General features: G+C 39.7%; 1 protein-coding gene across 4 annotated transcripts in view; it reads right to left on the minus strand.

Moving 5' to 3' along the window:
• The window catches only part of LOC127368552 (neuropilin-1a), a 122,338-nt gene that overhangs the window by 72,044 nt on the left and 30,379 nt on the right, over positions 1–19,915 (minus strand). For all 4 annotated transcript variants that reach the window (XM_051409480.1, XM_051409489.1, XM_051409499.1 and 1 more), the window contains exons 4-6: positions 17,349–17,576; positions 11,658–11,828; positions 6,013–6,179 (exon numbers count right to left, since the gene is read on the minus strand). In XM_051409480.1, coding sequence (XP_051265440.1) covers positions 6,013–6,179; positions 11,658–11,828; positions 17,349–17,576 — 566 coding nt within the window. The remainder of the gene's footprint in view (positions 1–6,012; positions 6,180–11,657; positions 11,829–17,348; positions 17,577–19,915) is intronic.

Consider the following 19,915-nt stretch of genomic DNA (forward strand, 5'->3'; position numbering starts at 1 on the left):
AAATGCCAAACTAATTGCAGCTTGTCACTTGTGAGAAGTTTTGCGACAGTAACGACTAATCCAGATAGCAGCTGTAATTTAAACTGACAATGAACATAACACTGAAGCTGACTGGATATTTAGTGTTTTTTAATTATATAACGACAAACTTCAGCTTCAGCTCAGCTTCAACTGGGCTTGAGGGATTGTGGATTTAAATTCTGATTCAGAAAATTAAAAAAATAACACAAAAGATTATCTCACATTTAAAAAATATCTTCAAGATGGCTTAAAAAGTGACTTTTCCCCCTCATCAGTTACAATTGTGCAGATAAAGTTAAATGCATAATACAGTGGGACTGACATACACATTTTACAGTAACGTTTAATTTCCACAAATGTACACATATTCACGTGTGCAGACAACGGTCAACATGACAAAACATGACAAAAAACTAAAAAAAAGTTTAGATAAAATGGAGTTAAAAACAGGAGAATCCTCAGCCCTTACAGTAAAGCCACTGGCCAGCCACTACAGGTGTTACACGTTTTCTGTTTTCTGTCCAGTCAAAGCTCCATTCTCCAGACTTCCTCCATCAAATGACTAAGTCTAATTACTCTTCCATCTTCTAATTACTCAATGCTTGGCAGTGCCTACATTTATGCCACAGAAAATAGTCACACTTAAAGTTTTTTAATGAAGGGAACAAAATGCAGGAAGGGGACATAATTCAGTCAAGTGTGGCTAAATGAGATTGAACAAAAAAACACTGCTACTTCCTGCCAAAAACAGGATACTGCTTTAGCGGTGATAGTAAAAGAAAGGAGCCTCAATTACTCACTCCTCATCTGAGGTTTTAGTGTTTACTTAAGAAAGTGCCGTACTCTGGGGATGCAGAGGACTAAATGGGGAGAGAAAAGGTTTTCACTACATGCACACGTTTTTTCATTACTAATAAAATGCTCTGGTGCTCGAAGAAGAAAATTAGCTGATGAAATTTGTGTTTACAAGATTATAATGCCATTAATTCAACACGACGTGTTCATGTTGCAGATTTCTTGTTGGGAAGAGGGGGTTATTTTTGTTTTCTTTTGTCCTAACCGATAAGTAAAGAGTGACATATCCATCCTGCCGGCATCATTTTCAGCTGAATGCGAAATCTGTCGCGAGGAACTAATAACGTTTTTCACATCGATAAAGGAAATGTGTTGATTTAAGTTGAGATGTATGATTTCTGTAAGCGGATGTCCGACAGCCTCAAATTCTCTGTTGCTATATTTTTAATGGCTGAAGATAGGTAGCTGACTACAGTAACTATTTAGGAAGAAGAAATCCCCATTCCTAATTCCAAATACTAAAAGTTATGTTGTATCTGATCCGCGACTTTTAAACCTTAAAACTTTAAACCTTACGTTTAAAGCTCATTGCTGAATTTCCATTAGTAATAAGAAAGCAGGATTTCTTTTTCAGAAATACTTTCTTTTTTGCAGTTTTCATCCAAAAAATATAATGTAACACTAATTTCTGTCTAATTGGTGTGTTGCATCTCATCCTTTTCTCCTAAAATGACATGAATACACAGCTAATTAGAGAGCTAAAAGGTGCAAAAACCCTGGTATGGTCCTTTAAATTGTAGTGGAAAAATCACTTAGTCATGTTTTTGTTTGGAACTTTTTCTAAATTATGTATCTGCTGAATAACTTTTATAACCAGTGGGCCCTTAAAACCTCATTACAGAACTTCAAAATGACTCATTGGCATTGATGAAAAAGAAAGAATTTAGTTCTTTTAGTGGCCTCAAGGTTTCTATCCAAAATGAACATCAGACTAATTAGATCTACTTGGTTTTGGGGCTTTACATTCTTTGATGAATGACATAACTCCTGTTTCATCACTTTTTTGTCTCTCCTCTTTCATCGCTGGAGAAAGTTAGATTTATGATTAACACAAATGCAAAGACGCTTGACTTCTTTCACCACAACTACCGTTTAAATAAATCCCAAACATGAACTCATGCGTACGTCTCCATGTTAAGTCTGTTTTGTGTTGAGGTTTCTCTCGGTTATTGACATTTCCGGGGGTTTGGAAGTTCACTGTTGCATTCCTCCAGAGGTCTATTGTGGATAGCGAGATCCTTTAATGCTCTCTGGAGGATCTTTTGTCTTTCAGTTAACCCCCCGCCCTCCCCGCCGCTGCACCGGCTTCCACAACACACCTCGCTCACACAAGGCCCAAATGTGTTCTCCAGATGCACGTTGGTGAGCTCTTCCTGGTGGCGTCAAAGAGATCCTGAAGACAAACGGCAGGGTGTCTATAAATACCTGAACTCAAGAGGGGAAGGAAGCCTTTCCTGGGCTTGCATCATGGTATTCAATAACAAGTCAATTTACCACAACTTGTTAAGATGCACCTACAGGCCATTTTTGAGCCACATTCATACAAATGAAGCTCGAACGAATCACTCTCGTTTTAGCGTTTTTAAAGTTTAAGATGGAATCCAGTTGCTTCAAACATGCAGATTTTTACTTCACTTTGTTTCAGTCAGTTGAATAATTACTTAAAAAATACTTTCAACTCCCTTTTAAATGACCTTTTCTCATTGCAAGTATGGATTGATTTGTAATTTTCCCATTAAAAGAAGTTACTTTTAAAGCTCATTTTACTATTGCACAAGTTTCTACTTTGGTAATTTTATTGCTGCCTAAGTTTATAAGCTGCATAAGTCTATCTGCCTGTCAATCATTATTTGTGTGTGGTTTACAGAAATGGAAGCTTTCCATTTCATTGCAAATACTGAGCATGCTGATGAAATGAGTCACTACAGAGCAAAATATGATTACAGATTCATCATAAAGCTAGATAATGAGCTCACTGTCTGCCGCCATCCAAATTGCCACCGGGTAACATCACCCCGACAAAATTATGAATAGTAACCTGAAAATACTATCAATAAAATATAAATGCAGTTAAATGAATAATAGAGGTGTTTGCAGTGGAGGAGACCGGCATGCAAGAATTAACTAAGTCATAATTTTCTTCTCAAGTAAGATGAATGGAAAGCCGTAGGGCAAACCATGCTGTGCGGAGCTGGCCACGCACCACACTTAATCAAATAAAATGGAAAATTCTTTTCACAAAAACAACCAGTCATAACTCAAAAGGCTCACAGAGTCGGGGGGCGAGCAACAGAACTGGTTCTCAGGCTATAAATCACTGTGGCAGGGGGATGGTCTGCCGTTTCTTCAGGAGGGACTGCCAACAAAGCTTTACTTGAACAACACAGAGAAATCTGTCCGCACACGCCAAACTGGACCCGGCACCTTCTAGCCTCGGGCGCGAGGAGCCACCATGTGACCCGGGAAGACGCTGGTGCAAATCTCATGACTGGGGTTGCCTAGCGAGGAGGGTCATCACCTCCTTCAGTTATCTACAGTCAGTGTGTCCTTGCGGGAATCACTGGAGCACTATAGGACAGTGTTGCTGAAAAGGCACATCCACACTCAGCAACTTCTACCAGGTGTTTTAGCTCTCCGTTTCTTATATGATCAGGAGAAATGAGAAAGTCATTTTTGTGGCTACTTTATTCAAAAGTGTAAAAAAAAAAAGTCCAAAGATATTTGTAGGTTTTCATTTCAGGCATCAAAACAAGAAAATCAAGAAAAGTTGAGCGTTTCTGGACTGTATCCGCATAGAAGAGCGTTTGTTTCAGCGTTTAGTAGGGACACAAGGGCGGCTGTAAACTGCCTCAAGGGTATTAAACATGGCTACATTACCAAGTGGGAAAAGCATGCAACTGCCCCATGACCCCAAGGACCAATGGGGACCCCAAAAGCTCCAGCTTAACACTGTATGTTGGTTGGTTTATGATCCTTTGATCGATTGCTAATTGTTTCTGGGAGTATGCACCCCTAAAGTACAATAGCCCTTAATATGACACTTGTGATAGGTCCTGCATTATCTGGGGCGGTTTTGTTGTAGAGAGGTCAAAACATAGAAGTGTAAAAGTCAAGTTTTAAGACATTTATAATATCAGTTGATGTTGTATTTTAAAGGTGTGAGCAGGTAGTATTTCCGACAAAATATAATTAAATGGCCACATCAGCAGAGAGTGGGAAGGAATAAGGGTTCTCACAGGTTAAACTGTTAAAAAGAAGGACTTATTGAACCATGTATGTACAAATAAATACAAGCAAAAGCTTTAGATTCCTTTTTTCTAATTTAAAATAAAGAAAATTGTACTGTTTACGTCGAGTTACCTCCTACCTGAGCTTGGACAACACCATTAATATGATATCATTGTAATAAGACAATGCAAACAAATAGGTCTGCATCAACATGAAGAGAGCAGACATTGCTGTCCAATGGCTCATTGTATGCAGGGCAGGTCCACCTTCAGAGTGGTGCAAATTCGAGCTGTGGGTCCCTGTTGACGCCCCCAGTTCCACCCACTGTCTGTGCATTGTGTTTCCATCCTGTTGTGTTTCGGTATAGGTACACTGCAGATCACACGTACTGTCGCTACAGTTTGCCCAGAGACCCAGAAAACCAACCGGTACTCCTCTGCTGTACTCTGTCTACTATACAGCTCATAAAATTACCACAAACTAGCCCAGGGGTAGTTGCCTGCATTGCCTGGTTGGTAGTCCGGCCTTGTGTGATTGCATATTGTAGATGTAGCATGAAGGCCATTGCAGGAGCTCCCTCCTTTTAGACAATCATTTGTACCACGATGTAAATGATGGAACATTATATTACAAGGGCATCATTGGTAAATTAAATCAATGTTTGTAGAATGAACACTAAATATTTGAAGTGCATGGAACAACCTTCTGGTAAAATCAGGCTCTCTCCACATATGAACCCATTATCTTCTATTAAAACACTGTCCTTCATATCATTACATCCCAGAGGACTCAGCTGTGGCCCAGTAGCTAAAAGAAGTCCCCAGACAGACAATAGAGTGCCGCTACTACTAATTCGGCGCTGAGGTCGTCTTCCTGTCTACTTCCTGTTCTAACCCCCAAAGGAAGGAAGTGATGGTCTGCTCTTACTCCGAAGGGCATTGTGAGTCTTCCTCTATGAGTTCCTGTCCGAGACAATGGGACAGTCCTGGATTCCAACCGCACCTTATAGGTCTATCTGAGGCGGGGGATCTCACCTTGAATTAGTTTTCTTTGGTCCAAACCCATATTAGGAAAAGCACATGCTGGTTGTTTACAAAGCCCGATCATACGTGACTCAGGACTCACAAGCACCTGAAGTTTCGGTGACCGGTCGTCCTGTCAGCTCTGATAATTCGGCGCCAAGAGGAAACTAAACAAGTCCGATTCTAGTTCCTGTAATTTTATAATTGTGATGGGCTGAAACTCTTACTCATGGGGTGTTCAAAAGGACAGGAAAAAACAGGTAAAAATGAGCTTTAGTCAGACCGTTGTTTGTTCATGTTTGCCAAAGATTTTTGACTTATCCTGAAGACCATGTTTCCTAAAAAATGTCTAATATAAATCCTGAATGCTGTCTATAGACATGTATACTGTGCATGCAAGCACCGTATGTGCATGTCAGAAGCCAATTATTGTATATTTCACAATTTATATGGTCATAAAACTTAAGATAAATGGTAGAAACTCACATTTTCAGGCTTCTCAGTGCAGTTTAAAGACATTAAACAGTGTGCTGCTCTAATTGCACATTCAGTGATTCTAGGCTGCGACGTCAGATTTCACAATGAAGCTAAGAAATGTCAACTGTGCTGGAGTGGCAGATTTCAATAAATAATGCATGATGGCTTATTTCTTTTTCCTTCTGTGTGCCTATAACGCGCAGAGAAGTGGTACAAATGAGTGAACAATATTCAGACCAGATGTGAGCAAGATCTCAGCGGTACAGTCAAGTTCACGTTGAGGAACACCGTTGAGTGAACGAACATACATCATTTTGAGATCAGGCTCTAAAATGAGGAACAGAGTGACATAATTTCAGTTTTCTCTAACCCAGTTTATCCTCCACTAACGTGACCAAACATCACCGACCTGTATCCACTCCCTGACGGTGTCGTCTGAGGGCGTCCAGCCGTTCTCCTGGTAGTTGAGACGCGAGCGTTCGGGCGACCAGTTGCTGTTGTACTGGGAGGAGGCGGTGATCTGATCTGAGGAAATTTCCCCCGACTCCATGCCCAGTGCCTCCATACACGCGAAGCCTGACAAAAGACAGAAAAACTCCATTAACAAAGAGTTCAACAGCAAAATAAGAGCTAAAAGGTTTTGCAGACCTAGAAAAACATTACTTTTAATGTTTCTTTTTTGTATTTATCTTAGACAGCTATAGAAAATATCATGACTATTGTGCTATAACTAAAATGGTAGTCTGTCTGTGTCTTGAAATACCATTGGACGTGAAGTTTTAACTCCTCAACAGATGGTTTTATAAAGTTACAAACTCAAGAACTGGGTTTTTAAAAGAGATACCTCAAGTTTAGTTAGTCATAAATGTGTTTTTCTCAGGCAGAGAAACAAGTGAGCATTGTGATTAGAGACAGACATTGTAAAGTGTCTGTCCCTGCTCCCTGCTGGGCGGTAAGTCACAGTAGTAAAGGAGTCATTTCAAACAGCTCCCGTGGTGGCATTTTAGAGGCTTTTCGGTGACACTCGCTTTTATACAGTATCCATACATACACACACATATTGTGTGGACATTTGCATCTGAAACCAACAGAAAACGGTGAATTTGTCCCCAAAGTTGAACTGAAAATTCACAAATAACATGCTGTTGACTAGTATGATAATATATGTAATAATAATAATATGGATGTAAAACACCCTCAAAAACTCACAGCTACCTGATGGCTTTTCTCAAACCTCAACTCTATCCTGACACTGCAAGTAATTATCTTCATGATCAATTAAATCTATCAATATATTTCCATTTAAAGCAGGAATTATTGTCAAAAAATTGGTTGACATCTTATTTTTGCTTGTTTTTTTTTGACAAACAGTCCAAAAACCTGATGATAAATCAATTAATGATATAAAAATGTTGCTCATCTCCACATTGGAAAGCTAGAAACACAGAATATTTTACATTTTTGCTTGATAAATGAGTTTAAAAGATTACCCGATAATCAAAACCGTTGTTAATTAATTTCCTATCGACTGAATAACTATTTGATGTTTTTATTCTGTACTCAAACACAAACATATAAACCCCCACACAGGCTCACAATGCTGCAGATGCATGCAGATTCAGCTATAATTTAGCAGGTTTTCACGTTTTCACTCTAGCTAAAGGATAATGCACTCCTCCGCGGATTGAGAAACTCCTCTGGGCTCACGAAACCGTTTCAAAACAGCATCTCAAACTCCATGTCCGTATCAGTGTCCACTCTGTAACAGCAGGGGAGCCCGGGGAAGGAAGAGGGAGGTGGAACAAAAGGAAACGTGTGTGTTTGTGTGTGTGTGTGTGTGTGTGTGTGTGTGTGTGTGTGTGTGTGGGAGGGCTGTCTGGAGACACAAGGTCTGCCAGACTGACACAAACACACTTACATCATTCCAAGTTCCACAAATAAATTAGGGAGAAAGTTGCAGAAAGCTTGTTTTTTTTGGGGGGCTCATCATCAATATTTGTTAACTTGACAATTTTCAGGCCCAAATCTTCCAATTCAGTTTTTTTCCCAGAAGAGTACTCTTGCCAGAAACTGCTCTGAAACTGCTGCTAAACAATAGATTAAAAAAAAAGAAAAGAAAGTAAAACACCACTGGATGTCATCCAGCTGATACATCACTTTATATCTCTACATTTTCTCACTTTTCTGTTTTTCCATCTGGCTTTTCCAAACTCTTTTTCTCATTTCTATTCATGACACAACCTCCACGTCTCCCTCACAGCAGGCATGTGGGACAAACTTCAACCCCGTCCCTCTACCTCTCCCTCCAAAAAGGAAGACAGGACGTAAGCTGATGCCCCCACTGATCATTGGAGCTGATCAAAGGCCCGGCTGGAGGTCGTGTGATGACGGTGATGGCCGGCACAGAGCGAGAGAAAACTGTAAATTCACGGCTGGATATCAGAGTTTGATTCCTCCCAGGCTTGAATGGAAGTTCTTTCTGAAAAGGTTGTTTATAGCAGTGGTTTTCTGCCCCCCCCCATCCAGGCCTGTCATGTGAACTCAAATAGCCCTTAATCAACAACACCCATCATGTTCCAGATGTGGTAATCTGAATGGACTTTAGCTTTTAAACACTATTATAAAGCATTACTGTGTTCATAAAACTAATGTTTATGTCTGTTTGGGACCAAATCTGGACAATTTAACCATTTAACCATGACTTTTAGCTCACTATTTCAACAGTTTAGTACTTCTAACAACATTTACCAAGCTGTTTCAATAATGTATTAATCACTTTTAACAAATTCAACTGTTTAGCATTAATTTAGCTAAGTTAGCTATCCGTTTCAACCATTCATCCATGACTTTTAGCTAACTATTTCAACTATTAAACTATCTGAACAGTGTATTTATACTTTTAACTATATTTCAGGCTTTAATTAATCACTTTTAGCTAACTGTTTTGACTTCTCTGCTGGCTTACTAACAATTCACACATTCTCAACCCCAACAAGTGGTGTTCAAATGTTACAGCTGACTCAATATGTCGATATATTTTTTTCCAAATTTGTCGAGCTAAAAATTTTCCACGTACCACCTGGTAACTGCTGAGGTACCCCACAGGGGCACAAGGACCCCTTGCTGGGTATTACTGGTTTATAGCCATCAGGGTGGTTGTAAAATTTGGAGGAAAGACAATGTGATTTGGTTTGGCAAGAGGCTTTAATTCAATCTGCTGAGCTTAGCTGGGGGGTCTGCAGGCAAAGTAATTGTGTGTGTGTGTGTGTGTGTGTGTGTGTGTGTGTGTGTGTGTGTGTGTGTGTGTGTGTGTGTGTGTGTTATTTAAGCTAATATAATTAGAGCTTTGTCTAACACCAGTGCTGCTCTCAGCCATCCCAGTTAAGACTAGTGGGACAGATTTATCTTTCACACACACATACATACAGTGCAGCCATATTTGATACATGTAGACTACATCCATATATTATCACCTTGTCATAAACATTCATCCTCAACATCAGATAACCCCCCCCACACACACACACCCACACCCACATGTTCTGCCCGTGGCAAAAACAAAGAAGAGAACTGAGAAACAGAGAAGATAATTACTTTGACCCCTCCGGTGAAATGTCTACATACATGTGTGATTCAGAAATATTATTCCAGTACAGTGGATGATGTGACATTGAATACAGCATACAAATAACCTTGAATATTTCAAACTAAAGGTTAAAATAAAGCTTTACAATATGTTGCTCCAGACCTGGAACAGTGTACTGTGTCAGTGTTTTATTTGGATGGACTTTAAAACTTTAAAAGCAAATATCTTCATCTTAACTGGATATTTACCTCAATTTGTAAGCCAGCGCGGACCAGAAGTCCTTTAAAGTGCTCAGAAAATGACATTTGAACGTATAAAATTTTATGACAACAGACTCCATCTGCTAATAAAGATAATTTAATATTATTGAAAGCTCCTAAACATCTACTGAATTCAATTTGTCATTAACTGGATATTGTTTATGCCTATTTTCTATAATGTTTGACAGTACTTAAATTGAGGAAAATAAATAATTGAACAGCTTCACTGACCACCGTGTGCAGTCGGGGGGGGGCATGTAAATCCTTTAGATGACGGATAATCCTGAGACAAAAAAACAGTGTATTGATTTTAAGTCTTTAAATATCTATTTAGAGCAGTAAAAAGTAGATTTTGTACATTAATTTCTCCCAAAGTGCCCATTTAACCACAGTGGGACCTTACGTAAACTCACCTCTGTACACACACTCACATTCCTAAACAGGGGGTGATGGGGTCGAGGTTACAAGAGTGCAAGAACCATACGGCCAACATAACTTAAATCTCTACAGACATTCCAACGAGATCCTACAGCCATACTGATGCTTTCTTTTAAAGAACATATGGACACGAACAAACGCAACACATGAAACGTAACTGGATCTATAACAAAGCGAGAGAAACTCTCCTGATAATATCCTGCTGTGTGAAACTGGCCTAATGTTCAACAGGCGCAGATAAGAGTTAAAAGTAGGTCAAACCGACGAAGATATAAGCTGTTTTTTTTTTTTTATCAGAACCAAATTCAAAGTTACAGCTAAGATAAGATTAAATCTATATGTGCTGTGTAGTCAAATTCAGATTTTGATTCTGATTATTTAAAGTTCAAGCAGATATGAATCAGACAGTAGCTGCTGTTGGTTTTATCCTGCAGACAACACCAGATAGGCGGAGTTACTCGTATCAGGATCGTGTCATGAAGGTATCAATTACAGTATAAGATATAAGATTGACAAGGTGGATTAACATACTTTTTCTATATTCAGGCTGTATTTTGTTGCAGTTGTACTGTAGCAAACTCACAGCCCCAGTCACCCAGCAGATAAAACACAGTCAGAGCAGTCGTGTCCAGATAAGATTTAAGATAAATCTGAGTGGTTGTGAGACGATTAACAAGTAAAGAAAGAAGAAGAAAAACTATTTACACAAACTCTTTTCTAACTTTTCTTAAATCTTTTCTTTTTTGTCAAAGACATGAAAGTTTTATTTCTTCAAGAGATTTTTTTTAATTAAATAAGGTAAATTGGCTATAAATTTGTCACAAGCCAAAATAAGTTGGGAAACATTGGTTTTCAGTCCATGTGTTCAAGTTCAAACACATCAAATAGGCTCTAAAAAAGTGAAATTCAATAGGTTATTAGTAGCAACAATTATCTTATTGCCAGAAAAGCAAGAAATGTCAAATCAGGTTCAGCTTCTACTAGTTTTCTCTGTTTTATATGATTGTAAATGTAACATCTGTGGGTTTTGGACTGTTGTTTATGAAAAAACAAGCAATCTGCAGATGTTAGCCTTAGGGTCTGGGAAATTATGATGCCCCATTTTTGTTATTTATTGCCATTTAAAAACTAATACTACATTGTGTTCAGTCAGTAACGGGGTTTCTTTCTGCAGTAAACAGAGAATATATTTTCTGATATCCTGTTCCCACTTCATCCAATCAGGAGAGAGAAGTCTGTGCGTTTAAGGCCAGGCCTGGGAAACAGAGTCACCAATCAACTATATTTCTCCAGAATCGTTTACGGCGCCTTTAATTGATGGAAATAATCATAAATTGACTGATTCCTCCTTAAATTACAACTGAGCACACAGCTGATGCGTGAGGTAATCATATGGGGTGATAATGAAGTGAAAAAGCCACATATTTTTCATTGCTGCACGCTATTATTCCCTGAAGGAGAAATTCTCTTTCTGCTCGAATTCCTTCCTACATGGAGGCCAGAGGTCAAAGATCACACGCAGACGAGCTCCTATAGAGCCGAAATAGATTCAGAGTTTTGCTAAAGGACACTTAAGTTGAAGCTGAACTGATGTACAAACCGTTTATTCACTCATTTTTATGTTTACTGTGAGGGGTTAGTATTTTTTCATACTGTACAAAACAGAAACATCCAGGAAATGAACTCATGGTGCTTCCTAAAGCCAGATGACATGTCCACCCTCCTCCCCCCTCATCCCATCCATTTCTCATCACTTCTCCAGCTGCTCACCCTCATCCTCGTGGCCCGGGGGGAGGCTCCTCTCGCGGATGGTGTAGTTGGCGGAGAATCCCTCTCTGGCGATGGCGTTGTCGGTGGTGATGGTCATGGACAGGATGCCGGTGTAGGAAATCACACGGCCCGGGGACGTCTGGCCACAATACCGGCCAATGTGAGGACCCACTGTGGGAGGATGCAGAGGAGGGGTAAGAGGGAGGTAGGAAAGGAGGGGAGAGACAAAGTGGAGTGAGAGATAGAGCAGGGAGGAGGGGGGGAAGAAGAAAAAGGAGGACGTCAGCTTCATCACTCATCAACTGCAGAGTGCTTTTATTATTCACTTTGTCCTTTTCTACCCTCACTGTCCCGGGAAATGTATCGGGACTTTGGGCAAAAAAACCCAACAATAATCCGTTAAATCCACACAGAACTCAAGTCTAAAAATGTCCAATTTAGATCAAAAAGCCTTCCCAGAAAACAAAAGTTTGTTTAATCTTCTGTGTTCAGAGTCTTCAGACAAATACAAAGAGCAGCTGATCTCCTGTCAGCACCAATCTCTCACCCCTAATGAGTGAAGTTCCACCTTTGAGACAGGAATAAAGGTGAGACAGCAGGTGACAGAAACACTCATTTCCACGACATATTGCACTGACAGATATTATCCCAACACTATATATATATAAACTGTGTATCTAAGTCATATCAGGTAAAGAACAACCCTTTTATCTCAAGACGCTGCCTGCAGAGTATTGTGTTAAATATGAGTGTTTTGTCTTCTCTCACATTCACAACTTTGAGTCCAGGTTGTTAAAATAAGATGTATTAATAAGCTTCCTAATGTAATATAATGACAGACATCCAATTACAACAATGGTATTATATTATTGTTTGGAAAGATTAGTTCTCATCACATGCAGTGTTATGAGAAGTACTGCAGATGAGGCCTGAAAAAGGTGTTTTTATGCCTCTAAAAGGACCCCTAATGGGCAGGAAATGTGGTTATTCAAATGTAACTTATCAAACTGGAAGAATGACCCATTTTATTCCTTATTATAATTAACATTAAGTCGGGAGTTTCAGACTCTGAGAACACTCAAGGCTAAAGAAACAAGACAGCCAGACCTTCGAACATTTGCTCCCAGTTTTTGCCTCTCACGTATCATCGTTACATTCGAGTCCCAGAACTACCCAAAGGTAGTTTACAAAATTTACAGCAGTTTTGCCTCAAACTATTCTCAGCCCATCTAGATGAACAAATAAGGTAATACTTTTGTTTTGTAAGGGTCCGTAATTTCCTAAAAGGACAATGTAATGGATCCTTTTTCACAGCATCCATTCCGACATGAAGGTTCAGGTTAATGTCAGGATGCTGCTATTGTGTATGTTGGCAACCAAATTATAGGAAACATATGTAGTGTGTGTATATATATTAAAGAAAATCTAAATTTTAACCAATTTATAATGAATTTATAATAAGAAACTGTATTTTCCATTTGTCTGCTGTGGACAAAAGCATTTTTTAAATGTGTGCCTACCAGTAACTGGAATGAGTTGGAAGTGTACCAATTAAATTAGCTGTCTCTGTTTTCCCTACAGTACCAAATTATGTGGTTCTCTTCAGAAGAATTCTTGGAAATTACGGATCAGTAAAAATAAAGTGTTACCAAAAATAATCCATCAGCTGCATAATAAAACATTTTAACTCGTTTCCAGATTTGTTACTGTTTATCAGCCCTAAAAGGATCCTGAAGCACCAATAATAATAGATTTTATTCATGCCACGCAAATGAAGCTTAAGTTGAGCTTTGTTGCTTAAAAATCGTAGTAAATTACTGAGTGGACAGATGATTCTCAGACCAAGACGGACAGACAACTCTTTGAGGATTCTGAAAACATCTTCCAATCTTGTCCACTGACCGTCTGCGCTGTTTTTTAGAAGACTGCTGGAGATTTATCTTTCAGGAAAAAGACATTCTGAGCTCCAAATGTAAAATGAGAGGCACAAACTGGGGCTAACATCTTCCCTTACATGCAGCACACAGCGACAGACTGTCTCATGTCTTTAACACTGTGAGTGCTGACGTCGCTGGCTGCCCACAGTTTGCTGGCCATTTCATCCTGTTCTTATCTGTGGGAAACAATGCCAGGTTTGTGGAGCCTCCTGTTTCGTAGAGATACTGTATCTGCAGCCTCTTGAGGACCCGAGGGGGTGAACGTTCAGGCCAGAATGAAGTCATAAATGTTACAGAAATTATACTTTTCCTTCAGCTCGGAGGCAAAATAACCCCCCCACAAAAAATAACACAAGGCAATCGCATTGGAATGCTGAGCTTTGTTAATCTGGTGGATTATGTTTATCAGTTACAGTTTAAAGCAGGTAGTCGATAATCTGTGACGGATTACAGGTTGAATTATTGCAGCCTTATCGGAGGCAGTGTGAAATGGTGAGGCTGTCTCTGCTGTCGATGCAATCAGCTATAAAATGGGAAAAATCCTTCAAGCAAAATGGCTGCATTTACATTTATTTAAGAAACGGTCATATCTGAGGTAAACAGCAAGCAGAAGAAGATTCAATTCCAGCATTTCAACATCATAAACAAACAGTAGCTTTCTGCAAGTTCTTTCTCAACCTTGAAAACAGCTTTTTGACAAAAAAAAAAAAAAAAATCTTATTACTAGGTCCACTGACTTGGTGTTTCCAGAGCTTTAAGCCCCATCTCATAACCTTCACCATAAGCAAACTCTATCTGTTCTTTTTACAGCATAAAAAAACAAATACATGTACCTCGTGATAAGAATGCCCTGAAAGATGTTCTGAAGGAGTAAAAAATCTCCATTTAGGACATTTGTAAGGCTCATTGTTTTCTGTAAAAAATAAATAAAACGATGCCATAAAATTATTAGATTATTTTCTAAAGAATAAATACAAACATAATGAGCCCTACATGCTTGTTTGTCTGATTAAATCCCACCAGTATCATTTCCTTTGGAAGAAAAGCTCTCAAACACAAAAACAAAAAAACCCAACAGTGCATGATGGGAATGTTTGGAGTTCGTGTTAACACTGCGAATGCGTTTGATGGGATGAAAAACTACATCCTGGTCTTCACCCTGCTGCAGAGATGCTTTGTTATCTGCACTGACACACATGTTCACTCAGCAAACACAGGAATACAGAGCTGTACAGCATCAAACACACACACCTGAATGCACACACACACACACACACACACACACACAGATCATTTGACAGGAAAAGCCCTGGCGTGTTATGTATGCTGGCACAGCTTTAAAGTGTATGTCACTGTCTGTATACCTGTGCCAGTCTTTGTGTCCCTCGTGCTCCCATGCCAGTCTCCTCCCTGGCAATAATCAGGCAAAGCTTTGGGCACAGCAGCGAGTATTGTGGGCATCCTGGCAGCGTGCTCAGGCCTGTCCAAGGTATGTAGCTCTCACCATTATCTGCACACTGTACGGCTAATTAGACAACAATGGAAGCCGAGAAACGCTGTCCAAACGAGGGGACGGAGTGTGAACAGAGGGTAGAGCAGGATGCGTCTCCGTCATTCATGTTCATGAGAGCTGATTCTCCGAACGTGGCTGGTGAGGGAACAATGAGCAAGCTGTGAAGGAGGCTCTTTCAGTACATCCAGCCTCTGTGTGTACTGCTGAGAAATGAATGACTACTAGCTACTGTAAGCTTCTGCATGTTAAAGGAATAGTTTGACATTTTAGGGACTCTAGCGAGCTTTAAAGGCGCTAATAGGTGATTTTTTTTAACCTTTGGAGAGAGCCTGGATAACTGTTTCCCTCTAAGCTAACTGGTTGCTGGCTTCATGTTTATCGGCCGGAAAAGGTGGTATTGATCTTATCATCTAAGTCTTCGCAAGACAGCAAGTAAACATAATTCCCAAAAAGTGTAACCAGTGAGCGCTGAGATCTTGGAAGGTCAATATGTGCGTTTTTTCTGGGGGAGCTCAAGGTGAAAACTGTTAATAATAAATAATCTTCTGGGAGACAGTGTGGATCGCCTGCTAAACTTCAACAAGTAACCAATGAGTAGCAAGAGACTGTCTTTAGTATTTGATGCATTTTAGTTTGGGCTTCAAGTTTAAGAGATTTAAAGGTTTTATTTGGCAGAATTAGAGAAAATCTGCATGTTTTGTAAGACAGGCTTCATTTTATTCCTGTCTCAAGTGGACATGTTGATTACCTTGAGAGTTTTGGAATATAATATTCATAGGTATGTTTTCATTAGTGTAAAATCACCTGAAAATAACAATTGTGTTTTTATCTACACAGAAAGTCCACCATGTTGAATCACCATGTTTTTACCATAACCCACAACGGACAAACCAAATACTGGGGCCGTTGTTTTGCTACCACTATAGTTTCTCCTACAGGCTTGTACGGCGAGCAATATTCATTGGTTCACTTCTAGCAGCTACTGAATCCTACACACTGGTCCTTTAAAGCCATTCCTGTATTTACAGAAACCTTTTAAACTATTTAGTTTTAAAGGTCTAAGAGAACCTATTTTTTCAAACTCTGAGATGTACAAATGTGACAGAAACATGTGCTGCCGAGAGGAAAATCCCCTATATCCCCTTTAAATTGACTTCCAGAGTCAGTGACGAACTCAACAAATCAGAGCTTAATGTGAACAGAGTGGGCCCCTTGTATATCCAGCCAATCAGGACAAAGAGATACAGTATTATCCTCCTGTGCCAAATTCCTTAAACAGCCTGTAAATCCTTTTGTAAATGAGAAAATGTGCCAATAAAAACAAGAATTACGAAGACGCCAGGCTCTTAAGTGAAGTGATAAAATGTCCTCGAAAGAACAAACTGCAACCTGTTTACGGATTTATCCCGCTGTTGCTGAAATATGCAGAAAAAGTTGTCTCCCAAATATAAAACAAGTGAAAACACACCTCCCTCCCCTCTCTCCCGACTCCCCTCCTTCAGCCCACATCTTCCTCGTGTCTTTATCAATCTATTTTTCGCCTCTGCTTTCTCCTTTTCCCTCCATCGCTCAATCTGAACCGGTTCCACCTGCAGGGAAGCCATCCATCCTTTGTTCTCCTCCCTCCTCCTCCCCTTCACCTCCACATGTCTCTGTCTGCATCTCTGTCTGTTTTCTGTCAACATCTGCAGGGGGAAGCCGTCCCCAGCCCTTCTCATCCTTCTCTCTGCTGCTTCACAGCTCCGCATATTTATCCTCTGCATCTGCATCCCATTTTCCCCGTTCTTACCCTCCACCTGTGGCGAAGCAATTCAAGGATTCTTTCACCTTCATCTTTTTTTCTGTCTGACATTCAGCCCCTTTTTTTTTATCTCACTGCTCTATCTTGGCAGTGCATACATTTTATAGCTTATTAAGTATTTCTTCAGCTATAAGAATGTGTTTGAGACAGAAGCTGAACACCCCTTTTGCACTTTCTTATAGAATGTTTTCACCTGTTTTTTTGTGTTGTTTTGCCTCCGCCATACGCATCTGTTTCTTAGACAGGGTCTTGAGCAAAAAAAAGGCATTGAAAGTGCAAAAAAATTCACAAGAAATTTAAATTTTGCAGCCTAAAAGTATGTTTTTGTGTTTTTTCCAGTGTAGCCAGTTGAGGAAATGGGTTTTCCATGATCATAATTTCCATTAACGCTTCACTAGAAATATTTCCTTTACCCAGCCTGAGCCAAAGCCTCTGCTCACCTGCGGGGAAGCCGTCCCAGATCTCCAGCCAGTCGTATCGGCAGAGGGCGCCCGGCGGCGGCGTGGTGTCGGGCTCCATGTCGAAGCTGTCAAACTCCACCACGATCTCAGTCATCTTGGGGGCAAATATCATGAAGGTGCAGTCCAGGTTGTTGGGGTACTTCTCGGGGAAGCCCGGCGTTTTGATGACGCCTCTGGGAGCCGTAAAGTTCCTGGAACATTCTGGACCTGCAAGGAGAGAAGATACTGATTAAAGTGTCAAGACTTGTTTGGACGGAGTGACTAATTCTCGCTTGGACAGAGCTGTGAACCCTCAGGGGTCGGGGGTCACAACGTGTTCACACATCACTTTAAATATCACTTGCGCTCTTTTACTGGTACAAAATGAGCCGTTCGTGGTACTTTGAAACAGAAAAAAAAAACATTTCCAGCAAACAAGTGCCAGTTAATACTGTTTACTAGTCTATATCTTCTATTTTTGACCTTTTTTGTTTTTCCTGCTGCAAAAATAAGCACAGACATTTTGGAAATGCAGTTTCTTCTGTTTTTGACCTTTCTGGTTGTCTAAAACTTTGGCAGCCGGAAACACTTTTACAGCTGTGACTTCACTGGAACAAAGATTTACTTTAACTGAGTCTTAAAACTAGATTTTCCTCCCAAACAATGGAGGGATTCAGCAAACAATCTCTCAGTGAGACAGAAAAAAATCCCTTTTTTATTAATGACAATATCACATGACAGTAACACGAAATAGAAAAAAACCCACCACCGGTTCCAGATAAAGTGACCAAATTAGCAGATTTGGAAAAAAGTTAAATGAGGCCGATTCAATCTTTAAGACGCAGTAACAGATTCAAACATAAGCTTTGTTTTATTGACAAAACTCATGTCATCTCCATCCAATCAGACCAACTGGCCCCCTCCCCTGCCGGAGCCGTCTGTGTCTGTGTTGTGACTGGGGGGTGGGGAGTTATTGACGGTCGCAGACACTGAGAGGCTGTTTACGGAGACTGATCATGGTCGACAAACAACAACAACAACAACCACACACAGATACACTCATAGACAGACAAATACACCCCCTATTAGCTCATTAGACACATCCAAATGCACACACACGCTACCCTACATAATCATTCAACCACGACCTCATAATTTGTATTCAGAGTCAAATATCAGCGCCGTTCTGTGTTCGTCGATTCGCCGTACACTAATGAGTTTGTGCTCCAATATCACCCATAAGACCTATTTCTTTCTCTATGGTATTTAAATGAGGCTCTCTTGCTTTGATTTGTTCTTGTAGCTCTTTGATTGGTGTTTTTTTCAGCTGCAACACTTATAATCTATCCTGTAAGAATCTATATAAAATCCTATATGAGCTTTACTTGTTTACTTACACAAAAGAAAATCCCCACAAATATTGTCTGCTGTTATTCGACGATGATGTTTCACTTCCCACACTTTCATTCATGCCTTTGCACGTAACACCTTCGAGTGATAAAATCGTCAGCTGTGTTGTGTTTACCTATCTCCCTTTTTTTATATTCATCATTTTTGTGCAGTCGCGTGATGCTGTTGTGCTGGATTATTAACAAGGCATCGTAAATTCCTGTAAAATCCTTTGTTGAGTGAGTAAAGACTTTAATTTTGATTTGATTGGTTTTGGGCTTTGTTTCTGCCAGCTTGGCTCTGGAGTTTTCCTCAGAAGGTACACATATTCTTTGCTCTTATTTTCAGAGCATTCGCGATATGACCTCTGTATTCTGTATGTGAACTAAGTTAATGTATTGAGCTTCATATTTTAGACCACAGATCCCCATTTAAGAGCTCATTTTTATTGGAAGTCTTCACGGTCAATCAAGCTAGGGTCACTATAAATTACAATCAAAACAAACAACATTGTTTGTTTCCTTGTTGTTCCAACTTCCCCAAAAAATGGCATCAAAAATAATATTTCCCCTTGCTGCAGTGGACGCCCTACAGCCCTCTCAGAGACCCCCGCTGGTTTAACGGACCACAGTTTGAAAAACCACTGTTTTAGAGCAACGTTTTTATTTATTTCCATGCAACTCAGGAGGAGAGTTTGTTGACGCATGTATGTGCCAATCCTGCCATGTAGCTTGTGATGATAAGAGAGTACTGCTGAGAAGATGTTGGACTTGGCTCATGATGTAACAGGTACAGGGAGCATTATGCAAGAGAGAGAGAGAGACCCTGTAAATGCTTCAACACACCTCATAATCAGAGTTGAGAAAATCTATGTAATGACGTCATACCAAATACTAAATTACTTGACATTCATGGTTTTTGCATTAATATGAATGGTAAGGATAATTTATAGCCTATTTAATAGTTATTTTACACAATTTAAAAAAAAAAATTGAATGGATAAAACATTAGAAAACAAGACTTCTTTCCTGCCATAAATACCAGTTTTCACATGTAAATTTCTGTGTCATTATAAGTTTAAATATTTTTATGTACTGGTTATGTCAGATTTTAGAGGGTGCTGCCCCCCCTATTCACAGTGCCCATGCTCATATAATTCCTCATAAACATCACATGCT

Source organism: Dicentrarchus labrax, unplaced genomic scaffold (genome assembly GCF_905237075.1).
Source record: "Dicentrarchus labrax unplaced genomic scaffold, dlabrax2021, whole genome shotgun sequence".
Taxonomy (NCBI): Eukaryota; Metazoa; Chordata; class Actinopteri; family Moronidae; genus Dicentrarchus; species Dicentrarchus labrax.